The sequence below is a fragment of the Myiozetetes cayanensis genome, unplaced genomic scaffold, assembly GCF_022539395.1.
Source record: "Myiozetetes cayanensis isolate MyiCay16 unplaced genomic scaffold, myiCay2020 scf10, whole genome shotgun sequence".
Lineage (NCBI taxonomy): Eukaryota > Metazoa > Chordata > Aves > Passeriformes > Tyrannidae > Myiozetetes > Myiozetetes cayanensis.
The window spans coordinates 28,031,110-28,054,415 of record NW_026086605.1 but is presented as its reverse complement, the minus strand read 5'-3'; the positions used below and the strand labels follow the sequence as shown (position 1 = coordinate 28,054,415).

Below are 23,306 nucleotides of genomic sequence, written 5' to 3'. Positions count from 1 at the left end.
AAACTCGGTATTTTGTCTTCCAATATAAATTTGTTTCTCACTTCTCTGATTGCTAAGAAGGAGCTTTGCCTTTCCTAGAAACTGGATGTTTATAAAGAGAAGTATAATAATAACATTTCAAAATTAAACTCCTCTGCATTTATCAGGTTTAAGCTCATTCACTGACGTTACGCTGGGAAATGAAAATGCAGTTTTCCCCTTGCCCGATCCCGGCATCTTTCTCGAGGGAAGCCCATTGCTCAGTGTCAGAGCCTCCTCTTCTGGTCGGCTGCAGGGGTAGCATCAGACTCCCGTAGCTGGAAATACCAGCTTGCTTTTCCAGCCACCGAAACTGAAACAGAACGGGATGAGAGATGGGAAACAGGGCAGCGTTTGTTACTGTTGGCTGCATTCCCTGTGATGCAATGCCCAGAGCTGTGCTGCTGCTCAGTATTAGAAATTTGCCCCTCACAGACAGAAATGGTTTCAGAAATGCTGCATTGATCTGGTTTTGCCATTGGACAGGAGAAAAAAAAAAATTCAAAAATACCCTACCAGGAATAAACTGAATGAGGGATTCTTTGTCAGACACAAAAGGAAAGAGCTAAATATGCTGATGTTTGGGCAGTAATTGCTCAGAAGAAGTTATACAGCTGTCTCTGATACACTTCCTCAAAAAGGAGAATGTTAACCTGGCACTGCTGGGTTCTTAGGAATTCTAGTGTTGAGTTACCATCATGCTGGTATTCCAGCTAGAAATTGTTTGAGGATTGAAACCAAAACTCCATTCATGCCATAAAGGTGAGCAAAATCATCAACCACCATTTTTTATGGCTATCCTATAATTTTCCCTTTGCCTACTGTTACTGTCCAGTAACACAAAAACTTTGAAAGTGCATTAGGATTTTAAAAATAGCTAGCATTTCTCTCATTAGCAGTTGAAACTTATACTTTTTGATCAGCTCTCCTTGCATGTCCTTTTTATTTTGAGGTTTAGAAAGGAACCCCGCAGTTAACTGAGAGCCACAGAGTTTTCAGGGTAACAAACAAATATAACTCTGGCATATCCTTTTTCTTTTTTCTTGCCTCTGTATTTATTTTCTGTTTAATAATTTTGTCCCTCTCTACTGGCATCTAAAACTCGTTTGCACAAGTGATGACTTAATTTTTGAACAGGGCCTTGTGCATTTATCCCTCTTTTTCAACACATTTTTATAGACAACCTCTGTTCTCTGTTTATTTAGTGATATCTCAAAGCTTGCAGTAAGCCACTGAGGGGGTGGCCATTTGCTGTTTTCAGTGTCTGTGTGGAGTGACCAAAGTATGTATTTCAAATGTAGTTATTTAAAAAGGCATAGTCTGAAAAATGCTTTTAGGATTATCTGTTCCTACAGCCTCAGGCAGCTATTAATGCCAGCTAAAATCTCTTCCTGTTTATTATTAAGAAAAATTATCTCAGTTCATTTTATCTGCCTTTTTGAATCAAAATGTCTTATATGTGTTTAATGTTACAACTAATTACAACTAATTACATCCTTAGACCTTCAGTGGTTTTTTCAATAAATTTTAATTAATCAGGCCGTGTTATCTTGATTTTTTTCAAATGTATGCTCCCTGAACTTAAATATGCCATACAGAAAAATCCAAGAGGACAGCATAAATATTTATTTTTCTAGTGAAATTTAGTATGAAAATTAGTGAATTACATTAATGATAACCAATGGTAGCAAAAGTATAAGAAAAGAGGCCAGATTGTTCTCAGGCCTGTGTTTCATACAAGGCTGTGGGGAAGATGAGTGTAAGATGTTAAAGATGGTAACTGAAGTGCCAGCCCAAATGAAGTAAAATGTCACTGCAGGCCACCACCTGCTCTTGAACTGGCTTTCACTGCGGCTGGAGAGGGGGCTCCATTCCCTCTGCAGGAAAATGTCCCCTGCCTGTCCCTGCCCAGCATCCCTGCTGGGCCTCTTAACTGTGAGCATCTGGGTCCTGCTTGTGGCTGAACCAGGTCCAGGTCCAGAGAGAGAGGCTGAGTGCTCCTTTTCCTGTAACAAAAGCAATGTAGCCCAAGTCAGGCTGGAGCCAGGAGCTCCTGCAATAAACTAGAATATCCCATCTCTAGAAAAATCTATAAATTGCAAAGCATTCAAATAGTTTGTTGGATACCTCAGCTACAGACTATTTTTTTTTTAATGCAAAGCACATAATTACAGACAAACAGAAGTGAGGAATAAAACAGCTTTTGAAACTATATAATTCATTATTTTTAAAGGTGCTAATGAGTTCCGGCATTCAGGGTGCTAAAAAGGCAAACATTAAAAGAGATGTTAAAGATAATTGACATTGGAATCTAGTCATTCATGTTGCAGTCACCAAGCCTTTAGAAGTGAAAGAATAACAAAACCCAAGAGTAAAGGTATAAAATACCCATCTGAAAGTGAAATTCATGTTTCTCATTAATAAAATTGTCCATATTTCAGGTAGGCAGACTTCCAGAAAGTATAGAGCTGTGGTCTACATGCTGCCAGCAGTTGGAAGGAAATGAGGCAATTTAACCCTAATGGTGCTCTGTGCTTCCCACAAGGTGCTGGGTACCCTTCAGGCCCAGGTGTTGCACCAGAAGGAGCCTGAAGCAGTGATAAGGTGGTTTTAGGCAACAAGAGCACAGAAGTTTTACATACATGCCTCAGAAGTCACATGACAACTTATCACCTGCATTGTGTTGCTGATAAAGCACTACTTTTATTTTTTTAATATCACCTTTATTTTGGTTTAACTAAGTTGCCTTAATAGTGAATAATTTATGAAACTGAAGTGTAGGACTGTGTTTTTCCAGGATGATTCTTTTCTAGATTGTTTCTAATTTGAGCACCAGCACAGACTTCTATGGGTGTAGCTATTGCAGGAGAGATTCCTGTGGCTTGCACCCTGCTGTCCCAGTTAGGAATATTATCTGGGACATGACAGTGGGATCATGCACACATCATCAACGCAGTCATGCACACATTCCTTCAAGTGTAAATTATGCAGGAATGATCCTCATAGAAGCATCTTCTCTGTGGAGCAGTGCCTGCCCTCCAATCCTGTTGGTCTATCTGCTAACCCTGCTGCATGGCCTAATTAGCATGAACCAGAGCCCAGGAAAGCAGTGCCATGTGTGAGCTTCCATAACTTAAAGTGCACTCATGGAAAATAGAAAATGGAAAATGGTGTGGTTTAGAATCATTATGTATTTATAATAATGGCATTGACTTTTATGTTGGTATATTATCTAAAATGATTCTGACCTCAAAACATTTTTATAAGATTTTTAATTATACTAGAAATTAATGGACAGTGTTGTGTTTATATAAAATTATTGCTGTGAGGTTGACTAGTAGCAAATGCTCTTTTAATGTTAAGCTTTATTTGTTGATTTCAACTAAAACCCAGTAAAAAATGCCTGAGTATGTTTTGCTTCTCTTATTTGGAAACAATGCATTTCTCTGTTGAAAATCTTCCCTGAAAGTTTGAATGCTTTGGCCCCAATCTATTTATTGCAAGTTTATCAATATGTTTAAAGCAGTAATTGCAGATGTTATTTTTGCATGTGTTCTATGATTGCTCTTTTCTTTTTTTTCTTTTCTTGGCCTGCATGTTTGCTTCTACAGGAACCTGCTTGGGAAATCAATGGCAACAGAACAACCTTCAGCCCTCTAACTAACACGGCGACTGGGCCTGTGGGTAGTGGTTTAGCAACCAATGGAACGTTTTCAGGCTACCTCAACCAGCAAGAGATCAGCTTTTCCAATAGTTCTTCCTACTTAAAGACTACCACAGTTAGATCTTCCATGTCCTCTCAGTGTGTGACTCCTGACATTTCACCTGCAAAGAGTACTCTAGGTTCCAAACCAAGCCCTGTGCTGGCTGGTGGCAATAGCCCTGCCCACCAGCTGAGCCCTGCAAGGCAGTATAACAACCCCATTGGCCTTTACTCAGCAGAGACTCTCAGGGAAATGGCTGAGATGCATAAATTAAGTCTCAACCGAAGGGCTTCAGAAGGTGGACTTCCTAGAGGGTAGGTAACATTTAATATTTCAATAAGTAATGAATTTGCTGAAAAATGAATGTAATAGGACCTACCCTATTGTGTATTTGTCTGGTAATCATGATTAAGGTCTGAAACAACCATTAAATTTTCCAGTAACCCCCAAGATATATTCACATTATCATCACAGGATAACTCTTGGTCTTTGGTATCTGAAGTGCAACATGGATTGCAATAGTCACCAGAGCATGAGGAGGAACACTAGGACTGAAGTGACTGTGATCCTCTCGGGGTTCTGGCGCTCAGCAGTTTTAACTGCTGCCTGTAGTCTCATGGAACCAAGTATTGCTGTTGGCCTTTAGAGCAGCTGCTGTCAACCAGCTTTGGTATTTTGCTAAAGACAAATGGTTTGGACCAGCAAATCTGACATGCTCGGCCACTGGAATGTCCTGCTGTATTTCCTGCCTTAATGTATGGGCTTTTCTGTGCAAAATGAGTCAAAACTGCAATATTTTGGACATTATCTGTTTTGGACGTTGTCTGTCTTGCATCCATTAGCTTTGCTGTTAACTTATATATGACAACAAATGATCTCTAGATACTACCCAGACAGTTTGATCCCATGCTGTCCAAGGTTTTACACATTACTTTATTGCAGATCAACTCTTGTTAGAAGCTTTGTTAAGTCAGGACCTTGGACTACAGTACATGAGAAAGGGCAATGAGAAACAGGTTTTCCTAATTTTCCTGCCTTCTTGTATTAATTGGCAAACAAATATAACCTTTTAGTTTGTCTGTTTGTGTTTTGGGTTTTTTAAATGAAGATAAACTTTTTATTATGAATATAGGGAACAGTGTATGTTTGACACTAGGGACTTGGCTATACAAGGAAAACCAGAAAATTTAGACAATCCACTGAGGTCTGGTAGCAAATGCATATCTTCAGGTTCTTTATATCTCTTTGAAGGAACTGTTTGCAAGAGCAAAATCAAGGGGTTTTAAGTTGTAGAAAAGTAAGGATATTTTATCCTTATAAAAGAGCATAAATTCGTGTTCTAGATGATTCAGGCAGTTTATATGATTCATTGCAACTCTCTTGAGGACTCGGCATTAACAATCCTAATTAAGTTATCTGCAAAAATCCTATCCTCCCTTCTCATGCTGGATAATTAAGAAAAGCAATTTCTGTTTAGAAGAAAATTATTTCAGTTAGCAAAATCAGCAAAATAAACCTCAGAATGCTTCTCTCTTAATTTACAGTTTTCTTGAAGAATACCAATCCTTGTATTTTTTCAATATACAGAGTTTCCTGGGAGTATATCTCGCTATCTTTTTCCCACTGTCTTCACAACCCTCAACATCTGCAAGGGTGAGGGTGAAAGTGGCTGTATTTTGGATAGCTCAGCATTGTGACTGTTTGTTATCAGAATTACAACACAGCTGCATCCATCACTCATCAAAGTCTATGGGAGCCCTTCTTTTCATGCCAGAGGGCTTTGCAATAGGACTGCATGATATCACAGTGATTAGTGGGGTGCAAAAAAGGTGTACCTGCAGAAAACACTTCCCTGTCTTCACTCTGCTGCTTTTCCATGTTTTATGTTCCCTTTCTATGTGAACTTTATTCAGTGCCCTGAATTACAAAGCAAAGTTCTACCTTAGAACAACCATCTGAGACTTTTATCTTTTTTTTAGTTTGAACAAAATTTTAGGGAGTTTCTGTCTATCTACCTGTAATATCAATAGCACTGATGAACAAATAAGAAAATTTTAAAAGTCAGCCTTTATTCTGCAGCCCAGGAACATTCTGAAAAGAGGAAAGAGCCCAGAAGCACTAAATAAATGTGTCTTCTCAGGTAACTCTTCTGAGATCTCTGTTTACATGCAGAGAAAATTCAGAGCTCAAGAATGCTGTGATTCTCACTCCCACTTGACTGTTACCCATGAACTGAGGGGCATCTCTCCTTCTGCTCTCTGCAGAATAACACATAGAACCTTTAACTTCCTTGGGACTCAGGATCATCCATGATAATCTCAATCTTATAGTGGATATTTGGGAAAGAATGCACAGGGAAAGCACTGTGAGCTCTGCAAGATCAGCTCTAGACTTCACTGGGGACATTGTTATCATACAGTACAACATGAGGTGCTGTGTAAAAGATTGTGATATTATGGTGCTCCAAATCTATGAATTAATTGTGCTTAGTATGGTAAGAGCTGTTAGAAAAATTCAGGTGTGGGGGGTGATCTTAAGGTGTATTTCACGTTTCAATGCCATGTCCTTTTCACCAAGTGATTTAATCTTGTGTGAATTGCTACTAGAGGTTTATCTAAGCCCTTTGGAAAATTCTATCAAGGAACTAAAATTAATTTTGAGATTATTTCCTTGATCTGTGAAGAATAACAAAGCGTCTGTCTGTCTGATACACTTTACATTAAAGCTTCATCACCTTCACCCAGGGTAAAACAGTGGTGGCCTGTTAAGAGTGTGGAATGTGATGTGCTGGAAGCTCTGGAGAGTATTAATAAATATGAAGAGTGAGTCATAGTTTGTAACATGTGGATCTTTCTCATTCCAGTGTGAGTTGCTTTTCACAGTGTAGGTCAAGAGCAGTAAATACCTGTCCCACAAGTGCGTGCCAGGTGGTTTGGGTTACTGGCTTCTTACCCTGTGACCTCTGTGAGCAGAAACTTGGGTGTTTCATACATCTACAAATTTAGAATCAAAGTAATGTGTGGCTCTGAACTGGGGGGAATTTTCTCATCATATACTAAATATAAGGAGAAACAAAGCTTTGCTCTTTTTGAGGGAAGCTGTAGTAGCCTCTTCATATCTCAAAATCTTGACTGAGACATGTCTGTTGAATCTTTAGTGTGTGCACGTGATGATTTTTATCTTTTAATAAATTTTAACAATATGCAAACATATTCCTCTAATTCAGTTTTGTTTTAGGAATGGTTGTTCTGCCTTTAAAGTATTATTTTATGTGTAAGGTAGAGGCCTGGATTAGTCAGAAAATGATACTATTACACTGTTTCTTTGTCAATGAGTGTCCAGCTGTCCTGCATAAACCTAAAATGGATATAGGATCACTAATGTGCTTACAGGATGCAGCTTGTTCCTAATATATCTCTACCAGTTCCTGTAACAAACTGATACATTTGGCTTAATGTAGGGTTTTTACCTGAGAGTCTGATCAGTATCTGCAGAAGGTGATCTGTGATTGTTTTACCATGGAAATGCAGAAATGCAAAGCCTTTACCACAGCTTGGCTCATTGGAGTGGTTTTGATCATGACAGAGGCTGTTGGATGAGCCGAGGCAAAATGACTGTATATGTAGAGAGAAAGAGTAAAAGCAAAGGTTCTGCCAGGCAAAAGCAGAAGGAGACAAATTCACTTGGAATGTCACTCCAAAAGCATAACTTTGCTGTCCAGTATTTTCTATCAATCCTGAATACAGAAGTGCCACAGCAGCAAGCTGGAAGGTTTAGTGCCCAGTTCTGTCGATAGCATTCTGTGCAGCTAAGTAAGAAGAAAAGTTTATTAACTGATCCTGGATCTCTTCCTCTTTATTGTGCACAAAATATGATGGATTACTCTTCAACCAAGAAAAGACCAAAATTTGGGTACTTTAAGATCTGAGAAAACTAAGTTAAAATAAACATCATAGGTCGTTATTGCTATTTGTTATTAGCAAATGCACCACAGTTCAGTGTGAGCACACTGTCCATCACTCCCAGCTGTGGCTGGTTTGTGCTGCTCTGGAATTCCTGTGCAAGCCACCGTCAATTGTTCATGCAGCAAAGCAGAAATGGAGCATGAACATGTGTTTTTTTCATCCTGTATTCATACCAGATCAATAAAATATCCTGATATCCATATCCCCAAAAAACACATAATGCACAGCTTGCTTCATTTCATGTGGAATAAAATGAGGAATGATTCTTCTGAGGCTAATTGGCTTACACCACTGTTGATGTAATGTAAGTACAGTCAGATTTAGGCCAATACTTTTTTAAATACAAAGGCATTTTCCTTAGTTTTAGATTTAAAACATCTACCAGTATATTTTTTGGATCTTCTCCAGTATGTTAAAGACCAAAAAATCGGTCTTGCAAAACCAACTCTGAGGGTGGCCTGAGGAGAACAGACTTCATCTCTGAATATTTAGTATCTGAGCGGAAAAATATAATTTCTACCACTCATATGCTATTTTCGGATGAGAATATACTCTGCAAATCCTTTTTTATTCCCTCTGCTCCCTGCCCCTCCCCATACACTTAGGTAGTAGTACTTTTAGGGATGTACAGCAATAAAATCACGTTCAAGGGTCAGCCAAAATACCATGGTACCCTACTAAGTCCTAGTGGATCAAGTATAATCCCTACATTTTTTCCTTTCTTAATCACGTTGGGGTTTTTAGGCATACATTTGCTTTTTGTTCTTATTTGTAGATGGTCTGAAAAGAGCCTGTAGCAAGCTTTCATAAACACCTTTCGCCCTTTGCACTCTAAAAACTATTGACTTTTTCTGTGTGGTTGGTTTTGATGTTGTTTGTTCTCTTTCTCTTCTTTTAGGTCATAACCAACACCGCTGCCAAGTTAGTATCACTTCTGTATAGTGCCAAATGTTTGTGTTCTGCTGTGTATGTGAAGATGTGTTTTCTGGGGTAGCATGATCCCCTGTGCTCCTGCTGTGTCTGCTTGCAAGTGGAAGTGTTTTTCTAAACATCTGCTTGGTTTGGCCAGCATCATGTGCTGCCTCTGGCGTCCAGCAGTGCTCCCTTCTGAGCACACCGGGCACTTGGCATTTTTTGGTGATGCTCTAATGCTGTGAGTGGAGTTGGCATCTGAGCCTGCTCAGTTCTTGCAAAGGCTTTCAGGAGTGTTTGCTTCTACAGTCCAGGTCTAAGTCCTCTTAAATCTTTCAGTAGCCTTCATGCCTTCAGAGTTTTTTGAGAATTATCTGAGTCTTTTTTGGTGTATTATTAACAATGTGCTTTGAGCTTTAACATTAAATTAATTTCCAAAGCCCCACCCTGCTAAAATTCAAATTCAGGTTGATATGAGATACCAACCTGATATGGAAAAAAATCCACAAACTCATTTACCTTAGTAAATGTATTGCCCAAACACGAAATAACTATTGATTAGAAAATAATCTGCTTTATTTAAGAAAGTTCACAAAGTCCTCAGTTTTGACCTAAAGTTTTCTAAGGGCAGAGGTTTATCTCTAAACTCTCACTTTCTGTCCCTGAAATGACTGTTTTATCCAGAAATTTCTAGAGACTGGGTTAAACTCAGCATAAAGTAAATAACTCTAATAGTTAAATGTGAAATTTAAACTGACAATACAAGGTTAGAAGCAGTAGAATACATAAAAGTTGAGATAACATTTAATGCACGTAATTTACACTGATCTGGCATTTTCAGTTGATTTTAGTGAGGTGTGGGTGTGATGTCAGGCAAATGCTGGAACTCCTTTGGTGTGACAAACTCTGGCCAATTTACACTGGTAATTATTCTGACACAATTGTCTTAGAAAGCAGAAGTCACATTGTAGGGGTGTTTTTAATCTTACTTGCTTTGGCATTTATTTTTCCCGTCCTCTTATAGTTGAGGAGAAAGATCCCATTCATTTTGCAGCAGTGCTCCAGCTGTTTCTGCAGCCTTACCTCTGCCACTTTGTCCTAGAGAGCAGCACCCCTTACAAGCACTAATATCTTCTCTTGACCTCCAGAGTTATAAAGAAAACTCTGCAGTTGAAAATCTGTCCCTTTTTCTGTTAGTTTTATGGGAATCCTGTTAAACTCAGTTGAAGTTTTGCCTTGGTGTGTGTAACGTGACTAAAACCTCTTGAAAGACATCACTGAAGCTGTTTAAAGACCATAAGTGAAAGCCCAAATCACTCCTGCTGCTACTGTGAGGGAAATTTAGGCTGTTCTGACATTACTAGCTTTGATTTCTGTAGTTGTGGAAACCAACTGCTTAGAGCTTCCTTCTGTAAAGGTGACATATTTAACCTCTGTCCTTTCATTCACACAATCTTCTCAGATCCTGGGTTTAGAATCTCTTCAATACTTCCAACAGCATGGAGGAAAGAGAACACTAAACTCAAGATCTTGAGGAGCTGTGTGTTTGTAATTATTGTGTGGTCATTTAGGGTATTACAAAGAAAAGAGAGGATGTTGTTGAAGTAAGGCATGTTAATGCTCAGTGTAGCAACCTGCACGTCCCTGCACATCACCCTTCAACAGACGATGTCAGTGTAATAATAAAATTGTCATAGTTGATGAATTGTTAATGGAGATATATTTTAAATGTGAAAATGTCTTTGCAAAAAGATGATTTTCACTTTTTGAATGCATAATGCAGCTTCCTGGTTCCCTCCCTTAAAATGCTGACGTGTGTATCTAAAAGCTGTGGCTGTGATGCAGCATGTGCATTTATGTGTCTCTGTTCCTTGAGCATGTGGCTGTCAGTGTTCTATGAAGCATTTGGAATGATGTGCGACTGTATCTCTCCGTCCATCTTCAGTCAGGGCATCCCACCAAACAAAAGGCTGAAAACATAGCGGAATCCCCTGGCTGGATTCAGAGGTGGCACATCACCTGTGATAATCTTTGGAAGATTAAGTCAGATGGCTGCCCGCTTTACTTGATTTTACTTTTTCCTCCATGCTGGATTGAGGGTTCAGTTTTAACTCTCCCCCTCTGGGGTTAACCCATGGCAAACAGGCAAACTATTGTGTGTGTAAAGAGAAAAACTTAACAGTAGCCGATAAACTTACAGTGAAATGTCTTAAACTGAAAAGGAAAATTTTCCCAATCAAATGGTATTGCATTTCTCAGAATTCCTTTTGCAGGAGAAGATATATCCATTTCCAGCTTTTGAGTTTAGTTCTAAATGAAGCATTTGTGAGTTATCCATTATTTCCCAAAGGACAGAATTCCCAGTTTTGTCCAGTTTAGTGAGCATACGGAATCCATTCTGCTGGCATCCCTCTGCTGCTGGCAGGACAGGAAAAGCAGACTAGAGAATCGTTTGATTTCCATAGGTTAGAGAAGAGCAGCTACTTCAGTGTGTGACCACTGAGGGTTAACTCACTCCTTGAAACTCTGGGCAATGCTCAGTCCTTGCTCTAGGGCTAGAACAATGCACAGCTCAGCCCTACAAGGAAGCCGGGTGCTCTTTGGCTGCAGCCTGACATTAAACTGGCTCATTCTGATGTAATGGGAGCTTTATTTAACTTGCTTGGGGCTCAGTCTCTCCTAAATGGAGCCACTGGAAACTACAGCAGCTGCTCTTCCAAATGCACTTGTCCCATTGGTTGCAATGTAGGATATTTTGGTCTGAGACTGAGCATTTATCATGCTGTAGCAGCACTTGGGGCTGGCTGGACAGAGATTTTGGAAGATTTAGTCTTTGTAAGAAAAACTTTAAAGATATAAAAAGTACTAAATTTCACTGTGATTAATAATCCAGACAAAAATACTGGGACCTTCTAAATAATAGAGGACCAGAAATCTGTTCACCCCACTGCTCTTCCTAGCGCTTTGTAAGAATGCTGAAAGCATGAATGGATGCAGTGGATAAAGTGCAGTATGGGTGTACATCCCATGGGCATGCACATATACCTGAGTGTACACACTTATAGGTATGTATGCATGTAACAATAGAATTTTAGTAACTGTAATTATCACATAGATACTTAGGGATTTGCCATGATATTTTAATGCAGTGACAGCTGTTTCACCTTTGTTTTCCTCTTTATACATCTGTGAGCCAACACAAAAACGTCATCCATTGGGGCAGCCAGTTGATGCTGTGACTTGGTACTTGTGCTCTGTCCTATTCTGCGATGGGAAGCTCTGGTGGTGAGATGCCATGAACAGACGTGCACACTCCTCTGCTGGTTGTGCTTCTCTCACTTAACTCTCACGCCTCTCTCCTTTCTTCCTTCCCTGGGGACCCTCACTCTTGCATAACCCAGCCCGGACTTCACGGAGCGTTTCAACCCCAATGTCCTGAAGGACTCTGCCCTGTCTACACACAAACCCATTGAGGTGAAGGGCCTTGGCGGCAAGGCTACCATAATTCACGCCCAGTATAACACCCCGATCAGCATGTATTCCCAGGATGCTATCATGGATGCAATTGCAGGCCAGGCACAAGCCCAGGGTGGAGAATTTGCTGGGTAAGGTCGTTTCCTAGTGTGGAATGCTCTTTGTCTGCATGGTACATGTAACAGTCCCTGCCTGCATGACATGGTTGCTCTTCCTGGACTCTTTTTTTTATTGGGGTATATTACACATAAAAAGCACATGTCAATACTAGACAATGTTTGAAAGCACTTCCATGTTTTGAAGTTTAAAGGATGGATAGCTAGAAAATCATAGCATGGTTTGTGCTGGAAGGGACCTTAAGGATCATTTAGTTCCAAAAATCTGCCATGGTCAGGGATACTTTAATTTAACTCTTTCCCTTTTAATATTCCTCCTAGAACTGGTAAACCACACAAAAATATATCTAGTGCTCTGTATATGACATTGGATGGCTTTTCATTTCTGATGACCATGCTCTGTAATAACCACTGTATTTATATGTATAGCTTGGGAATAACAGGAAAGGAGGGGGGATTTTTATTGATACATGAAGAATGCAAAATGTTTATTTAGTACTGGCTATTGTTTTATTCCACAGAATGGAGTGTTTTGCTGTATTTTCCCTCTCCCTTGTTTACATACAGTACATGTGTCCTACACATATCCTTTGGACTATGGCAAAATCCACTGATCTTTAATAACTCTGCTTTTACAGTGCATGTTTCTGGAAATCCATCTGATTAACTTATCCAGAGTTGTTACAATTTAATTGAAATTACATGTGCAAACAATGTAGCCAGGTTTCTCTCACCAGGTATCTTTCTACCCAAATTAGACTTCTTTTCATGTGACACCAAAACATAGGTACAGCAACACACTTTTACATAATTTCTTCTCAATATGTTAGCTTCAGGCTTATTCAAAATGAACATGATTCCTGTATTTGCATGTACTCCCTTTTACTGGCCATTTTTCTCTCTTTTTTTATGTATTTTTTTCCCACTAACTTTTTGCATCACAGCTCTCCCTAATGATGGATCCCAAACACTACCCTTAGCTGGTTTTGACCATGACTCAGTGAATGACAGGCGTTGAGTAGACTCATATTTCCGATTAGCCAAGTACAAAGAGAGAAGTTCATTCATTCTGTGTTCTTTGTAATGGTTCACATCTGTCATGGGTTTTATAGGCATGGATTATATGAGACATTTTATCATATATTGGAATTTTCTACTAAATGCTGTAGTATTATATGATGCAAATAGTAATGTTTTTAAAAATTGCCTATTTAAGCAGTCAGATGATTATAAAGTTGCACTGCTGAGTACTAATTATATTAGTATATACATGTACCTTTAAAATAACCAAATTAATGGATACATAGATAAAAAATAGACTGTTATGGAGTGTTGAGTCATTACGGCACGAGCAACAAAGAGTGTGTTAAACATCACTGTGTTGTAACTTTTTTATGTTATTTTTTTTCTCATTTTGAACGTGGAAGCCACCTATTGCATGGGTGTTTTTGAAATGAGATGGTTATTTCCATTAATCCTTTTCTATCAGACAGTTCTAGTGAAACATTATTCTTTGCAGACAACTCCATGACTGCATTCTCCCATATAATGTTGCAAAAAACCATTTTTCTTTAAGATTCACAATGTAAGCTACCATTTAAGCTTTTGCTTCATTTTGGAATGTGACTCCTAAGTCAAACATTCACCTGGTCCCGAGGAGAAACCAATGTTTTTATTCCCACTGCACTGAGAGCTACAGCCTGTTTTGTAACTTTTCTGGCTTTTTTTTTTAATTTATTCATAACATTTAGTGACTATACAATTTTTTCTGTAAGTTTTTTTATTACAATTAACACAGCATTTTTAATCTAGATATTTAGAAGCCTAGCAAGGGTTGTGCTGCTATAACAAAGGCCTACCTACCCACTGACTAATATTCATTCGATTAAACCTTTAGGTTCTTTTGGCCTCCATGATATTCTGAACTTTAACTTGCAGTGGAAATTATATGGTTTTTGTTTGCTTAGTTGGTCAAGTTTGAAATAAGATTATGCTTAATGCAGAAGTATTTGTATGAGAAGTTTTTCGTATGAAAGCAGACCAAATTGTGAACTGATTGATATAGTCTCAATTTTCTGCCTAAAATTCAGTCTAAGTGCTTAATTTTTCTTCTTTTGGCTTTTAATTTCACGTTAGAGGTCAGCCACAAGGTGTCTGTAAGAGATGGTGAGCACACTCAGACTGCAGATCTAAAGGGCAGACAGTACCTGGAAACACTGCTTACGTCTTCTATCAGTGATGAGGGACAGACAGGCTTAAGACAAGGATTCATTTTCTAGTTTCACCGTTTGAAATCAGTGATGCTGTAACTTAGTGAGATCAGAATCAGATTCTTGTCATTTGGAAAATAACCCCCACTTGCTGGATCACCATGGAAAACACAAAGAAAAGCACAGAATTGTTCATACTGCAGTTATTCACACATCACACTGGAACTGAAAGGCAGAAAAATTTGAATGCCCTGGCTTCTTATCTTTTCTTACTCTGTTTTGTTTTAATTGATTTTGCTAAACCAAGAAGCAAGAGTTGGTTGCAGTAAAACCATGTGATTAGTACATTTTTATTACGTTTCTGTCAAACCTCTCCTAAATTTTGTTTTGCAGTTTTAGCCAAATTCACAAGTCGTAAGTAGACATAATTTCAACAATTTTATCAGGATTAAGAACTGACAAGTTAAAGTAACAGAATCAGTAATGTGACTGTGTAGAAACTAAAGTCTTGTGTATCCTCTACAGTAAGTCAGCTTGGCTGGATACTTACCAGTCTACAGGAACTTTTGTTTATTTTTTGGGTTGTGGGGATTTTTACCTCTTAGAATTTTTATTAAATAGTTGGAATAAGTCTAATATCTGAAGTCACAATATTTCACGGTATGTCTACACCAAGGGTAAAACACTGCAGTGTTCCTAGGTTTAACTTATTATCTACTTAAATTAAACCTGGTTAATGACTCCAGGGTACCATTCACATGGTAACCATAGTATATAACGGACTTCAAAAAATAATAATTCCACTGCTACTTACTCAAAGAGGCTTGATTGTCTTTAAAGCTTGTTTTAATGTTAATAAGGTGTGACTACTATGATGATGGGGAAAAGGAGTATTCTTTATTGACTCCTACTAAAATACCTTAGGCTGTAGTGTGAAAACCCTCAAAACCTCTAACCCATTTGGGAAGAATTTTTTTTAGTAACATCAATTTAGAGTAATATGCTTAAAGATGAATAATATTTCTGCACATCCACACCCAGATGGAAAGAAATTAAATTACAAAGAGGTATAACAGAGGTATTAACATGGTTATGTGCATCTTTAGGTTGTCTGTAAGAATCAGCTGTCACATTTAGGTTTATGAAATGCTGATAATCAGCAATGTGCTCTATTTTACACTTCCATGCTGAGTGGCTCGTATGTCCTAGTTACTCATCTACAATGTAATTATGATTTAAAAAAAAGAAAAAGACCTGTTGAATTAAAGGCAGATTTGGAAATATTCCAATGTATTGCATTAATTTAGTTCAATTTATATGAGCATGTTTCATTCTGCTAGGGAAGGTTAATTCACCAAGCTCCATTTCCTGCCTTAATCATCTACCATAAGGATATTAATATGTCCTGTTAATGCCACACGTTACTACTGTGAAATTTGTGGTCCAGCCTTTAGCTCTAGTTTTTTTAAATACCCTTGAGTTAATAGCATAATTATACATAAACCTTTAAACTGTTTTTTTGTATATTGGTCATAATATAGGAACAAAGCATTTCAGCAAGAGGATTTAGTCAAAGGAATTTGTACTGTCTGTAACTTGCACGGTGCTGTTGCCACAGTGGTCTGTGGTTGAAGCCAGCAGAGGTTTATAATCCACTTTACAACAGTATGCAGCTGGGAAATTTGTTATCACACTGCTTAAAAACAGCAGTTTTTTTAAGCTTCAGCAAGATTAACAAGTCAGTCTGGGGATATAAAGTTAGCTGTTGGCCCAATTCAGACAGTCTCGGATAGCAGTCGTACAGGGCAAGGTACTGGGTGCTCAGCACCCTCAAACGCCACTGGGGTCATCTTTTGGGGAAAATTAACAAGACCCTTTACAGTGACAGAACTTTTCAGCATAGCCAAGTGTCAGAGGCAGCAGAACAGTTCTGAGTGGGTTGCTGACTTACTGTTGGTATTACAGAGAATCTCTTTTCCATGCAAAGACTGTTCCTGCTCCCACACTTTCTGCCCTGCCTCAGCAAGCCCTTCAGCCATATGTGGTGGGACTACTGCTCACTCTCCTGTCTTCCTCTATGAGCAACACCAGTGGAAGCCACTGGTGGCACACCCTTCCCCAAATGAACAAGTCTACATCACGCTTTCTGTACCTACTGGTGTTTAGATATTGTAAGGATAGTGATCTGGGAAACATGAGCTAAAAGAGGAGGTGGAAAATGCTGCTTCTTCCTACAGGACACCTTCCACATTGAGAAACTTTTTACATAACTTGTATGTTTTGTGGCAGAGTTTAAACTGAAGAGTAAGGCTTTTTTCTAAATTCACCTTTTTTCCAAGCTGTGCTCCATCACATAGATGATTGTGCTGAAACATGCAAAAAAACCAAAAAAATTAACTGGGGTTTGTGCTGTGCTGGGTCCTCAAGAAAGTGACAAGTTTGTATATATTGGGAGTTATGAAGAACATAAATACTCCTCCAATAAAAACTGAAAATTCCTAGAGAGATGGGGTGCTTTTGGGTCCATATAAACACTGATCATGTTTCTGAGCCCCTTGTTGTCTGACCTGAAGAGCACATCCCATGCTATTATGTCCAAATCCATCAAAACCATGTATTGATGAAGAGGAGTGTGTCAGCTGGAAAATACTGATATTTAAAGCACTACCTGGTAACATTTTTCATCACAGTGTATGTTGTTGCTGTATGTAGGATGTCAGACACGCTTCTTGGCTTTCTCATGATTCCTCTCAGGTCTTACAGACTCAACATCTCTGTAGATTTTCTCTGCACAATGGTGTCTTAGAGAACACTGAGTTTGAGCCTGAACCAAGGAAGAAACTTTTATAGCAGGGGACTGCTCCTGGAACTTTATGGCAGTGACTTAGTTGGACCAAATGGCCCTTAACTTTTAACAGAACCATTTCTCAGTTTTCCTGAAGTTGAGCTTGCTGCTTGCAAAGCTCTTTATGGAATAACAAGTTAAAGCTGTTACAGTAAATCACATGCTTCAAAAATAGACCTTGTATTTAGAGAAGCCATGGAGCCAAGTTACTCCAAGCATACATCATCCCCTCAGTGTATATTCCTGCAGCTCTGTTAATAGTTAATTTTAACTGTATGCTATGCAGAAGTTATTTTCACAGGGGGGAAAAAGGCACTATTAAATTACTAAGCCTGTTTCTAGCTTGAATCATAAATCAAAGAGAGGTTATTTCACTTGTGCTACAGACCTTGGTAGCTTTGATTTTAGATGTGCACAACTGAAAGTTTTTTCCTGGACATATCGCTTTGCAAGGTGAGTAGACATGTTGCAAGACTCTGAGATCCATTCTGTTGCTAAAGATTTCAGATACAGCATATGTATGCAAGTCTTGAGTACAAGTCTAGACTTCTTTTGCTTCACAGGTTTAGTAGACAATGAATCCAAACTTGTGGCAGATGGAAGCTTAATTCAGAGTTTGACAAAGAATCATCTCTAGAAAGAGCTATAAAAGCCTACCACATTATTTTTATAATGGAATATGTTTTTTATTTCTAATTACAATCTCAAAGTTCACTGGCCCAATGCTACAATTTAAAGGCACAACATAAAACAGTATCAACATGAAGTCATTTTTATAAGAAATAATATGGGACAGGAATTCTCAGAGAAAAAAATGTTTTTGCTTGGCATACTCTTCTTTATCACCACACATTATTCTAACCACTGTAAGCTTGTGGCTTCCTTGGCTGAGGAATCATGAACAGATATTTCCAAGCATTTTCATGCTTTTTTGAATATGCAGATTTGATGATAACAGGCCATTCCAAAGATAGAATGAGGCATAACATAAAATTGATCAGTGTATTTTTTTAAGAAGTGGTCATTTCAAAGCCGTGTGGTGGATTGCTGTTACTCTGGGTGATAAGCTGAGACCCGAGAGGTTGGGAGGAAAGCCACCACGTACTGTTTCCCAACATTTCACTTTCTACATTGCAGTGCCCTCCCTCTTAAAGACCCTCACGTAGACAGTGCCTCCCCGGTGTATCAGGCTGTGCTGAAAACCCAGAACAAGCCTGAGGATGAGAGCGAGGACTGGAGCCGCCGCTCTGCCAACCTGCAGTCCAAGTCCTTCCGCATCCTTGCGCAGATGACTGGGACAGAGTACAGTAAGTGGAAAAACAAAGCATCCTCCTCATCCTGATTTTAGATTCCTGTCGTTATGTATCACCCCAGTATTGGCCACTGATACTGAAGGAATACTCATGTCCAGACTCGTAGTTTTCAGTCCAAGATCCTGGGTGCAACCAGGGAGAATAGGAAATCAAAGTGTACAGTCTCACCTTATGCTTTGTGAAGAAAATTCTTTGATCTGCCAGGGGTCTCACCATAAAAGTGTAACAGACTATACAGTAAAAGAGCATTTGGGACCCCATAGTTCTTCCTACTTACAAATCAAGTTTCTGCAGTGCAATCTTTCGTTCTCCAGCAGCCTAGACGTACAAAGCTGTCCATTCATTAGAAAAAATGATAAATGAGTCATGTCTCTTGTAACAGCCTTTTATAGAAGGGACTTCTGGAGGTCAAAAAAAATCATGGATCACCATTTGTATTAAATCTATGGTTCTGTCAGCCCTGTTATCTAAACCTAGATCTGTTATGAATGTCACAGGAGACTGAACTTTGCTGCTTGTTGCCTATGGAAATGTTTTTCTGACCACCTGGTACCTCACAGCTGGTGTCTGATCTAGAGATAAGGAAGTTCAGGGCCCTTTCCCACATCAGGGGGACATACTTGGTGTTTCCTCTGAATCTGCTGCTGATACCTCTTGTGCTTTCCTGCAAAACAGCAGGACCTCTCTGTAGAATCATTGCCTACAGCTGTGAAACACTGCTAATAAATGAATGACAAAGTAGTTGTAATAGCTCCATTCCTCCTAACATCCTCCTTCCTATCTCTAGGGAACCACTCTTCCTCATGATATTCTTACAAATTCTACTGCTGCAAAGTCAGCATGAATGCACCTTTAGATAGGCTTTGATATGTTTCTAAGGAACTTATCATTTCATCATAAAGCCAATTTTATCTTTCTTTCTTTTTTTAACTGAAATGTTTTCTGTCTACAGTGCAAGATCCAGATGAAGAAGCCCTGAGGAGGTCAAGGTAGGCAACTCCCTGTGAAAAATATGGCTTTTTCCTTCCTGATAACCCAATAATGTTTTAAAATGGCATTAATATGAACCTCCTTTATTATATTTTTGTCCTAAAATATTCTACTACATTTACTTAAAAATCACTAAAATTAAAATACTATCAATGAGAGGCATTTGAATGACAAGGATAACAAATTAGCATGTTTTTAGGAGAGACAGTGCAAAATTCCTGGAGTGTGTGTTCAAATCTCAAAGCTCTTTGCTCATGCAACTTTCCTGTACTTTACTGGGTGTGTGAATGTGGTGAACTCCAAGCCCTGTGTAACTACTTGATTGTGTAACTGGATGAAAATATTTAATGTTGTGATAGCACTGAAATTTGTGAGCAATTTATTTGGATGACCCTCTGCTTCTCCTTAAATGATACAGTAAAGGAGTTGTTTCCATCCATACCCATAATCATTAGCTTATGTTTTGTTTGAAATAAATATGACCCAAATTTATAGAATACAGAAGCACAGGACTGCTTTTGCTAGTGGATAAATGTATTTGCTTTATGTGATCTTTCAAAAACACTTAAAAAAAAAAGTGGGTATGTTCAGAGATGTAATATGGAATTAAAGATTTATCATCATCCTGCATAGTCAGGAAATAGATGTATTAGAGATTCTTATGTTGAGCTAAAACTGCAGTTGAATCAAGAGCATCCTGGGTGTAAGCCTTATTTGCTGTTTGCATACTTCAAATCCCTATTTCACATGAGCCACTCTAAGCCGCTGGCTGGGTTTGTGACGTGTTTGATACTCAAACCACCTCCTTTTCTTTTTCTTTTTGCTGCCACATGGCTTTCTCAAAGGTTCGGAGCTTTTGATCACAGTGCTAGTTACAAATGTTGAATCAGTGAGAAAGAAATCTGGTATCTTCCCTGTGAGAATACGAGTGTGCTTTCAGTTGATGTTTGCTATAAACCTTCCACTGCAGTTCACCCAAGTTCATGGCTGAGTGCCCGAACATCAGGCTTGACATTATATCCCTCAGGGATTTATTTCTTCCCTCAAATGTGCAAGCCTAATTCTCATTAAATGTATTGTGCATTATCTGTTCTGATGTAATAGCACACATCTAAATCCTTACTATGATGGGATTTAGAGCATTGTGATGAACTTAGAGGAGTCCCCCATTCACATCTGAGAGTAATATGTTGTTTTAAAGGAATAATCTTTCTAGGTGTAGTCTGTAGCTTTGGAAAATATTAGATACTGGAAATTTTAGGTGGTATCAGATATGTTGACAATAATTATCTAGTAACACATCAACACGTGGAAATTGCACGTTCTATCTCCAAGTATGTAACTCTATCCACTGTGCTTTGCATGTTTTCTGCAGTTTTGAGGTGTCCCTGTGTTATCCTTTGTTTTCACAAGTAGATTCTGGCTATGTTTAGGCACAGCTGAGCAGGTTTAAGGGCATTCATTGGCAGTGGAGTCAAGGGAACATACACTTGGTAGTTACACAGGTACCATGCAACTGGCGTGAGCTCTGGGGCAAGGAATGCAATGGGGTCTCCTCCCTGCCTCCCTGACAGTGCCTGCCCCGTGTGGGTGGGTTGGAGCCTGCCTCAAACATTGCACACACTCCACTGCAGATGTGGTAGCAAAAGCCCTGGCTGTGCATGTATCAATCATACACAGCTCTTTGGGGGCCGTTGGACCCTTTCTGTTTCATCTCTTGGGAAGGCTCCTGCCACTTTGGATTTTGTAAGGCATGGAAAGACCTGTGTTAGATGTGCAGTCTCCATGCTTGAACACTGCTCTTCCAGCACAGTAATGGAGTAGAAAGTCCTCTTTGGTATCTACTCCAGATCCAGCCGATACAACCACACCTTTCTCCACATCCACAGTTTGGGATCATCTGGAAGGTTTCCTGGGTTCCTGAAAGCAAAAGGTTGAACTGCAGAACCTGAGTCTTGCCAGATTCAGTGTTGCATTAATCCCCTGCTTTGCTGGAGTTCTGGAAAAATCCTTCATGTTCCAAAAGTTAAACTGCCAGAGATTTTGGAGGGCAGGGGATTTTGGTCTCAGGGCATGCTGTGAGCAATCTCTCTGATGCTTTCTCTTGCAAGAACTGCATGAAATGCTGATCAGATTTCTCCCAAACTCTTGGGGAACAGGGGGTGATACGTGTAGCTTATTTTTGGCAGAATTGTTTTACATAAAAATAGTTACTTTTAGATTGCTGCTTCTAACTTCATGACATATGTCCTAAATGTAACCCATGAAGCTTGAGTATTTTTGGGTGGCAGAATATCTCTTTCAGTTAATATTGATGAGCACATTGCATGACTGTCCCTTGCTCGTGCTGCTGCTATTTTGAAGGCACACATGAAATTATAACTTGCTATGAAAACTTTCCATTGCTGGTGTGATGATTATGGTGGAATATTTTCTGGAAAGAAGGGATCCATTTCAAGCCAAACACATGTTTCTGAATACCTTTTCTTGAATGGAGGGGTAATATCTTGAAAGCAGTAAGGGAATTCTTAAGTTACATGTCAGACCTACTGTAGCTGGTACACTCCGGTGTAACTGGAAAAAAATGCCATCAGGAAGTTTCAGCTAGGAATACTTTATATCTTTAAATTACTTAAAAATGTAAAAGATATTTTGAGAAGTCATACATCAAGACTCCTTTAGGAGCGTTGCTTGCATGACACCATGTTATTAAGAACAGAAGATTTAGAAATATCAGTGAATTTGTTGGCATTTACTCTGTTTATTGTTTTGTGCTTTCTTCAGCTTGAGAAGTAAAACCAGCTCAGTCTGCTCATTTCTGTTTGGCTGGTTTCACTCTCAAGTTCCACTGCATTAACACAATTAATTGTCTTGTGTTTTGAGTGTAAATAATGAAGGAAAAAATTACCTTGTTTGCAATGACTCGAATACGTTTTGCAAATAACAAGAACATTTTATTTTCCATTCTGTTTGATATACTTCTCCTTGACTGTGCTCTCATCTCACATCCTCCTTCTTCCCCTTTTTATTTACAAAACCTGAATTTAAACTATAGAGTGTCTAGAAAAGGCTAAATCCTGAGAGGTGCTGAACATGGCTTGACAGCCCCAGTGCGCAGTCAGAGGTAGCTGGAGGGGGGCAGGAAATGGCCAATACTTCACAGGACTCTGCTTTGAAAATCCCATGTTGTTCTGCTTTGTGACACCTGTGACCAGAAATATTTATGCAAATGTCAACACTAATACTCACTAATACTGAGAAAAGCTATAGAAAAGTGCTGCTTAAACCTGTGGGTGATGGTCCTTGCAGGAAGGACAGCAGAATATGGGCTGGCCTAAGTGTTACAGAATGGAAAATACTTGCATTTATTTTGCACTTTTATGAGTTAACTGTCTCTGACTGCTCAGCTGGGGGGAAGGGAGGGAAAAGCCAAGAGAAACTGCTGGCAGGAAAACAATGGGATTACACTGCATTTCTAGCAAAAGCAGCCCTGTAATACCAAGCACAAGTCAAAGAATAAGAAGTTATATCAAGTTACTTCTCAGAAACGAACAGCTGCAAAACCTTTCACACGTGTCCAAAAAGCATCACCCAGCCTTCATTGTGCTGATTTGACAGCTGAGGAGAAAATCCAAATAAATTGCCATTGCCCTAGTTATAAGGCAGGGGAGTGGTAGCCATGGTCCCTAACCCCTTTCTTTCTCCCTCCTTTCTTTCTTCTGTGTTTGTGTCTCTCTCTGTCTCTGTCTCTCTCTCTCT

The 23,306-nt window shown here is 39.1% G+C and overlaps 1 protein-coding gene across 11 annotated transcripts in view; it reads left to right on the top strand.

Moving 5' to 3' along the window:
• LDB3 (LIM domain binding 3) overlaps window positions 1–23,306 on the top strand; it is a 126,509-nt gene that overhangs the window by 59,401 nt on the left and 43,802 nt on the right. For 8 of the 11 annotated variants that reach the window (XM_050305533.1, XM_050305534.1, XM_050305538.1 and 5 more), the window contains exons 5-7: window positions 3,630–4,036; window positions 18,382–18,551; window positions 19,510–19,546. In XM_050305533.1, the coding sequence (XP_050161490.1) occupies window positions 3,630–4,036; window positions 18,382–18,551; window positions 19,510–19,546 (614 nt within the window). Of the gene's footprint in view, window positions 1–3,629; window positions 4,037–8,585; window positions 8,609–12,000; window positions 12,205–18,381; window positions 18,552–19,509; window positions 19,547–23,306 lie in introns of all 11 variants that reach the window. The other 3 variants (XM_050305537.1, XM_050305540.1, XM_050305539.1) reach the window with 1 other exon arrangement.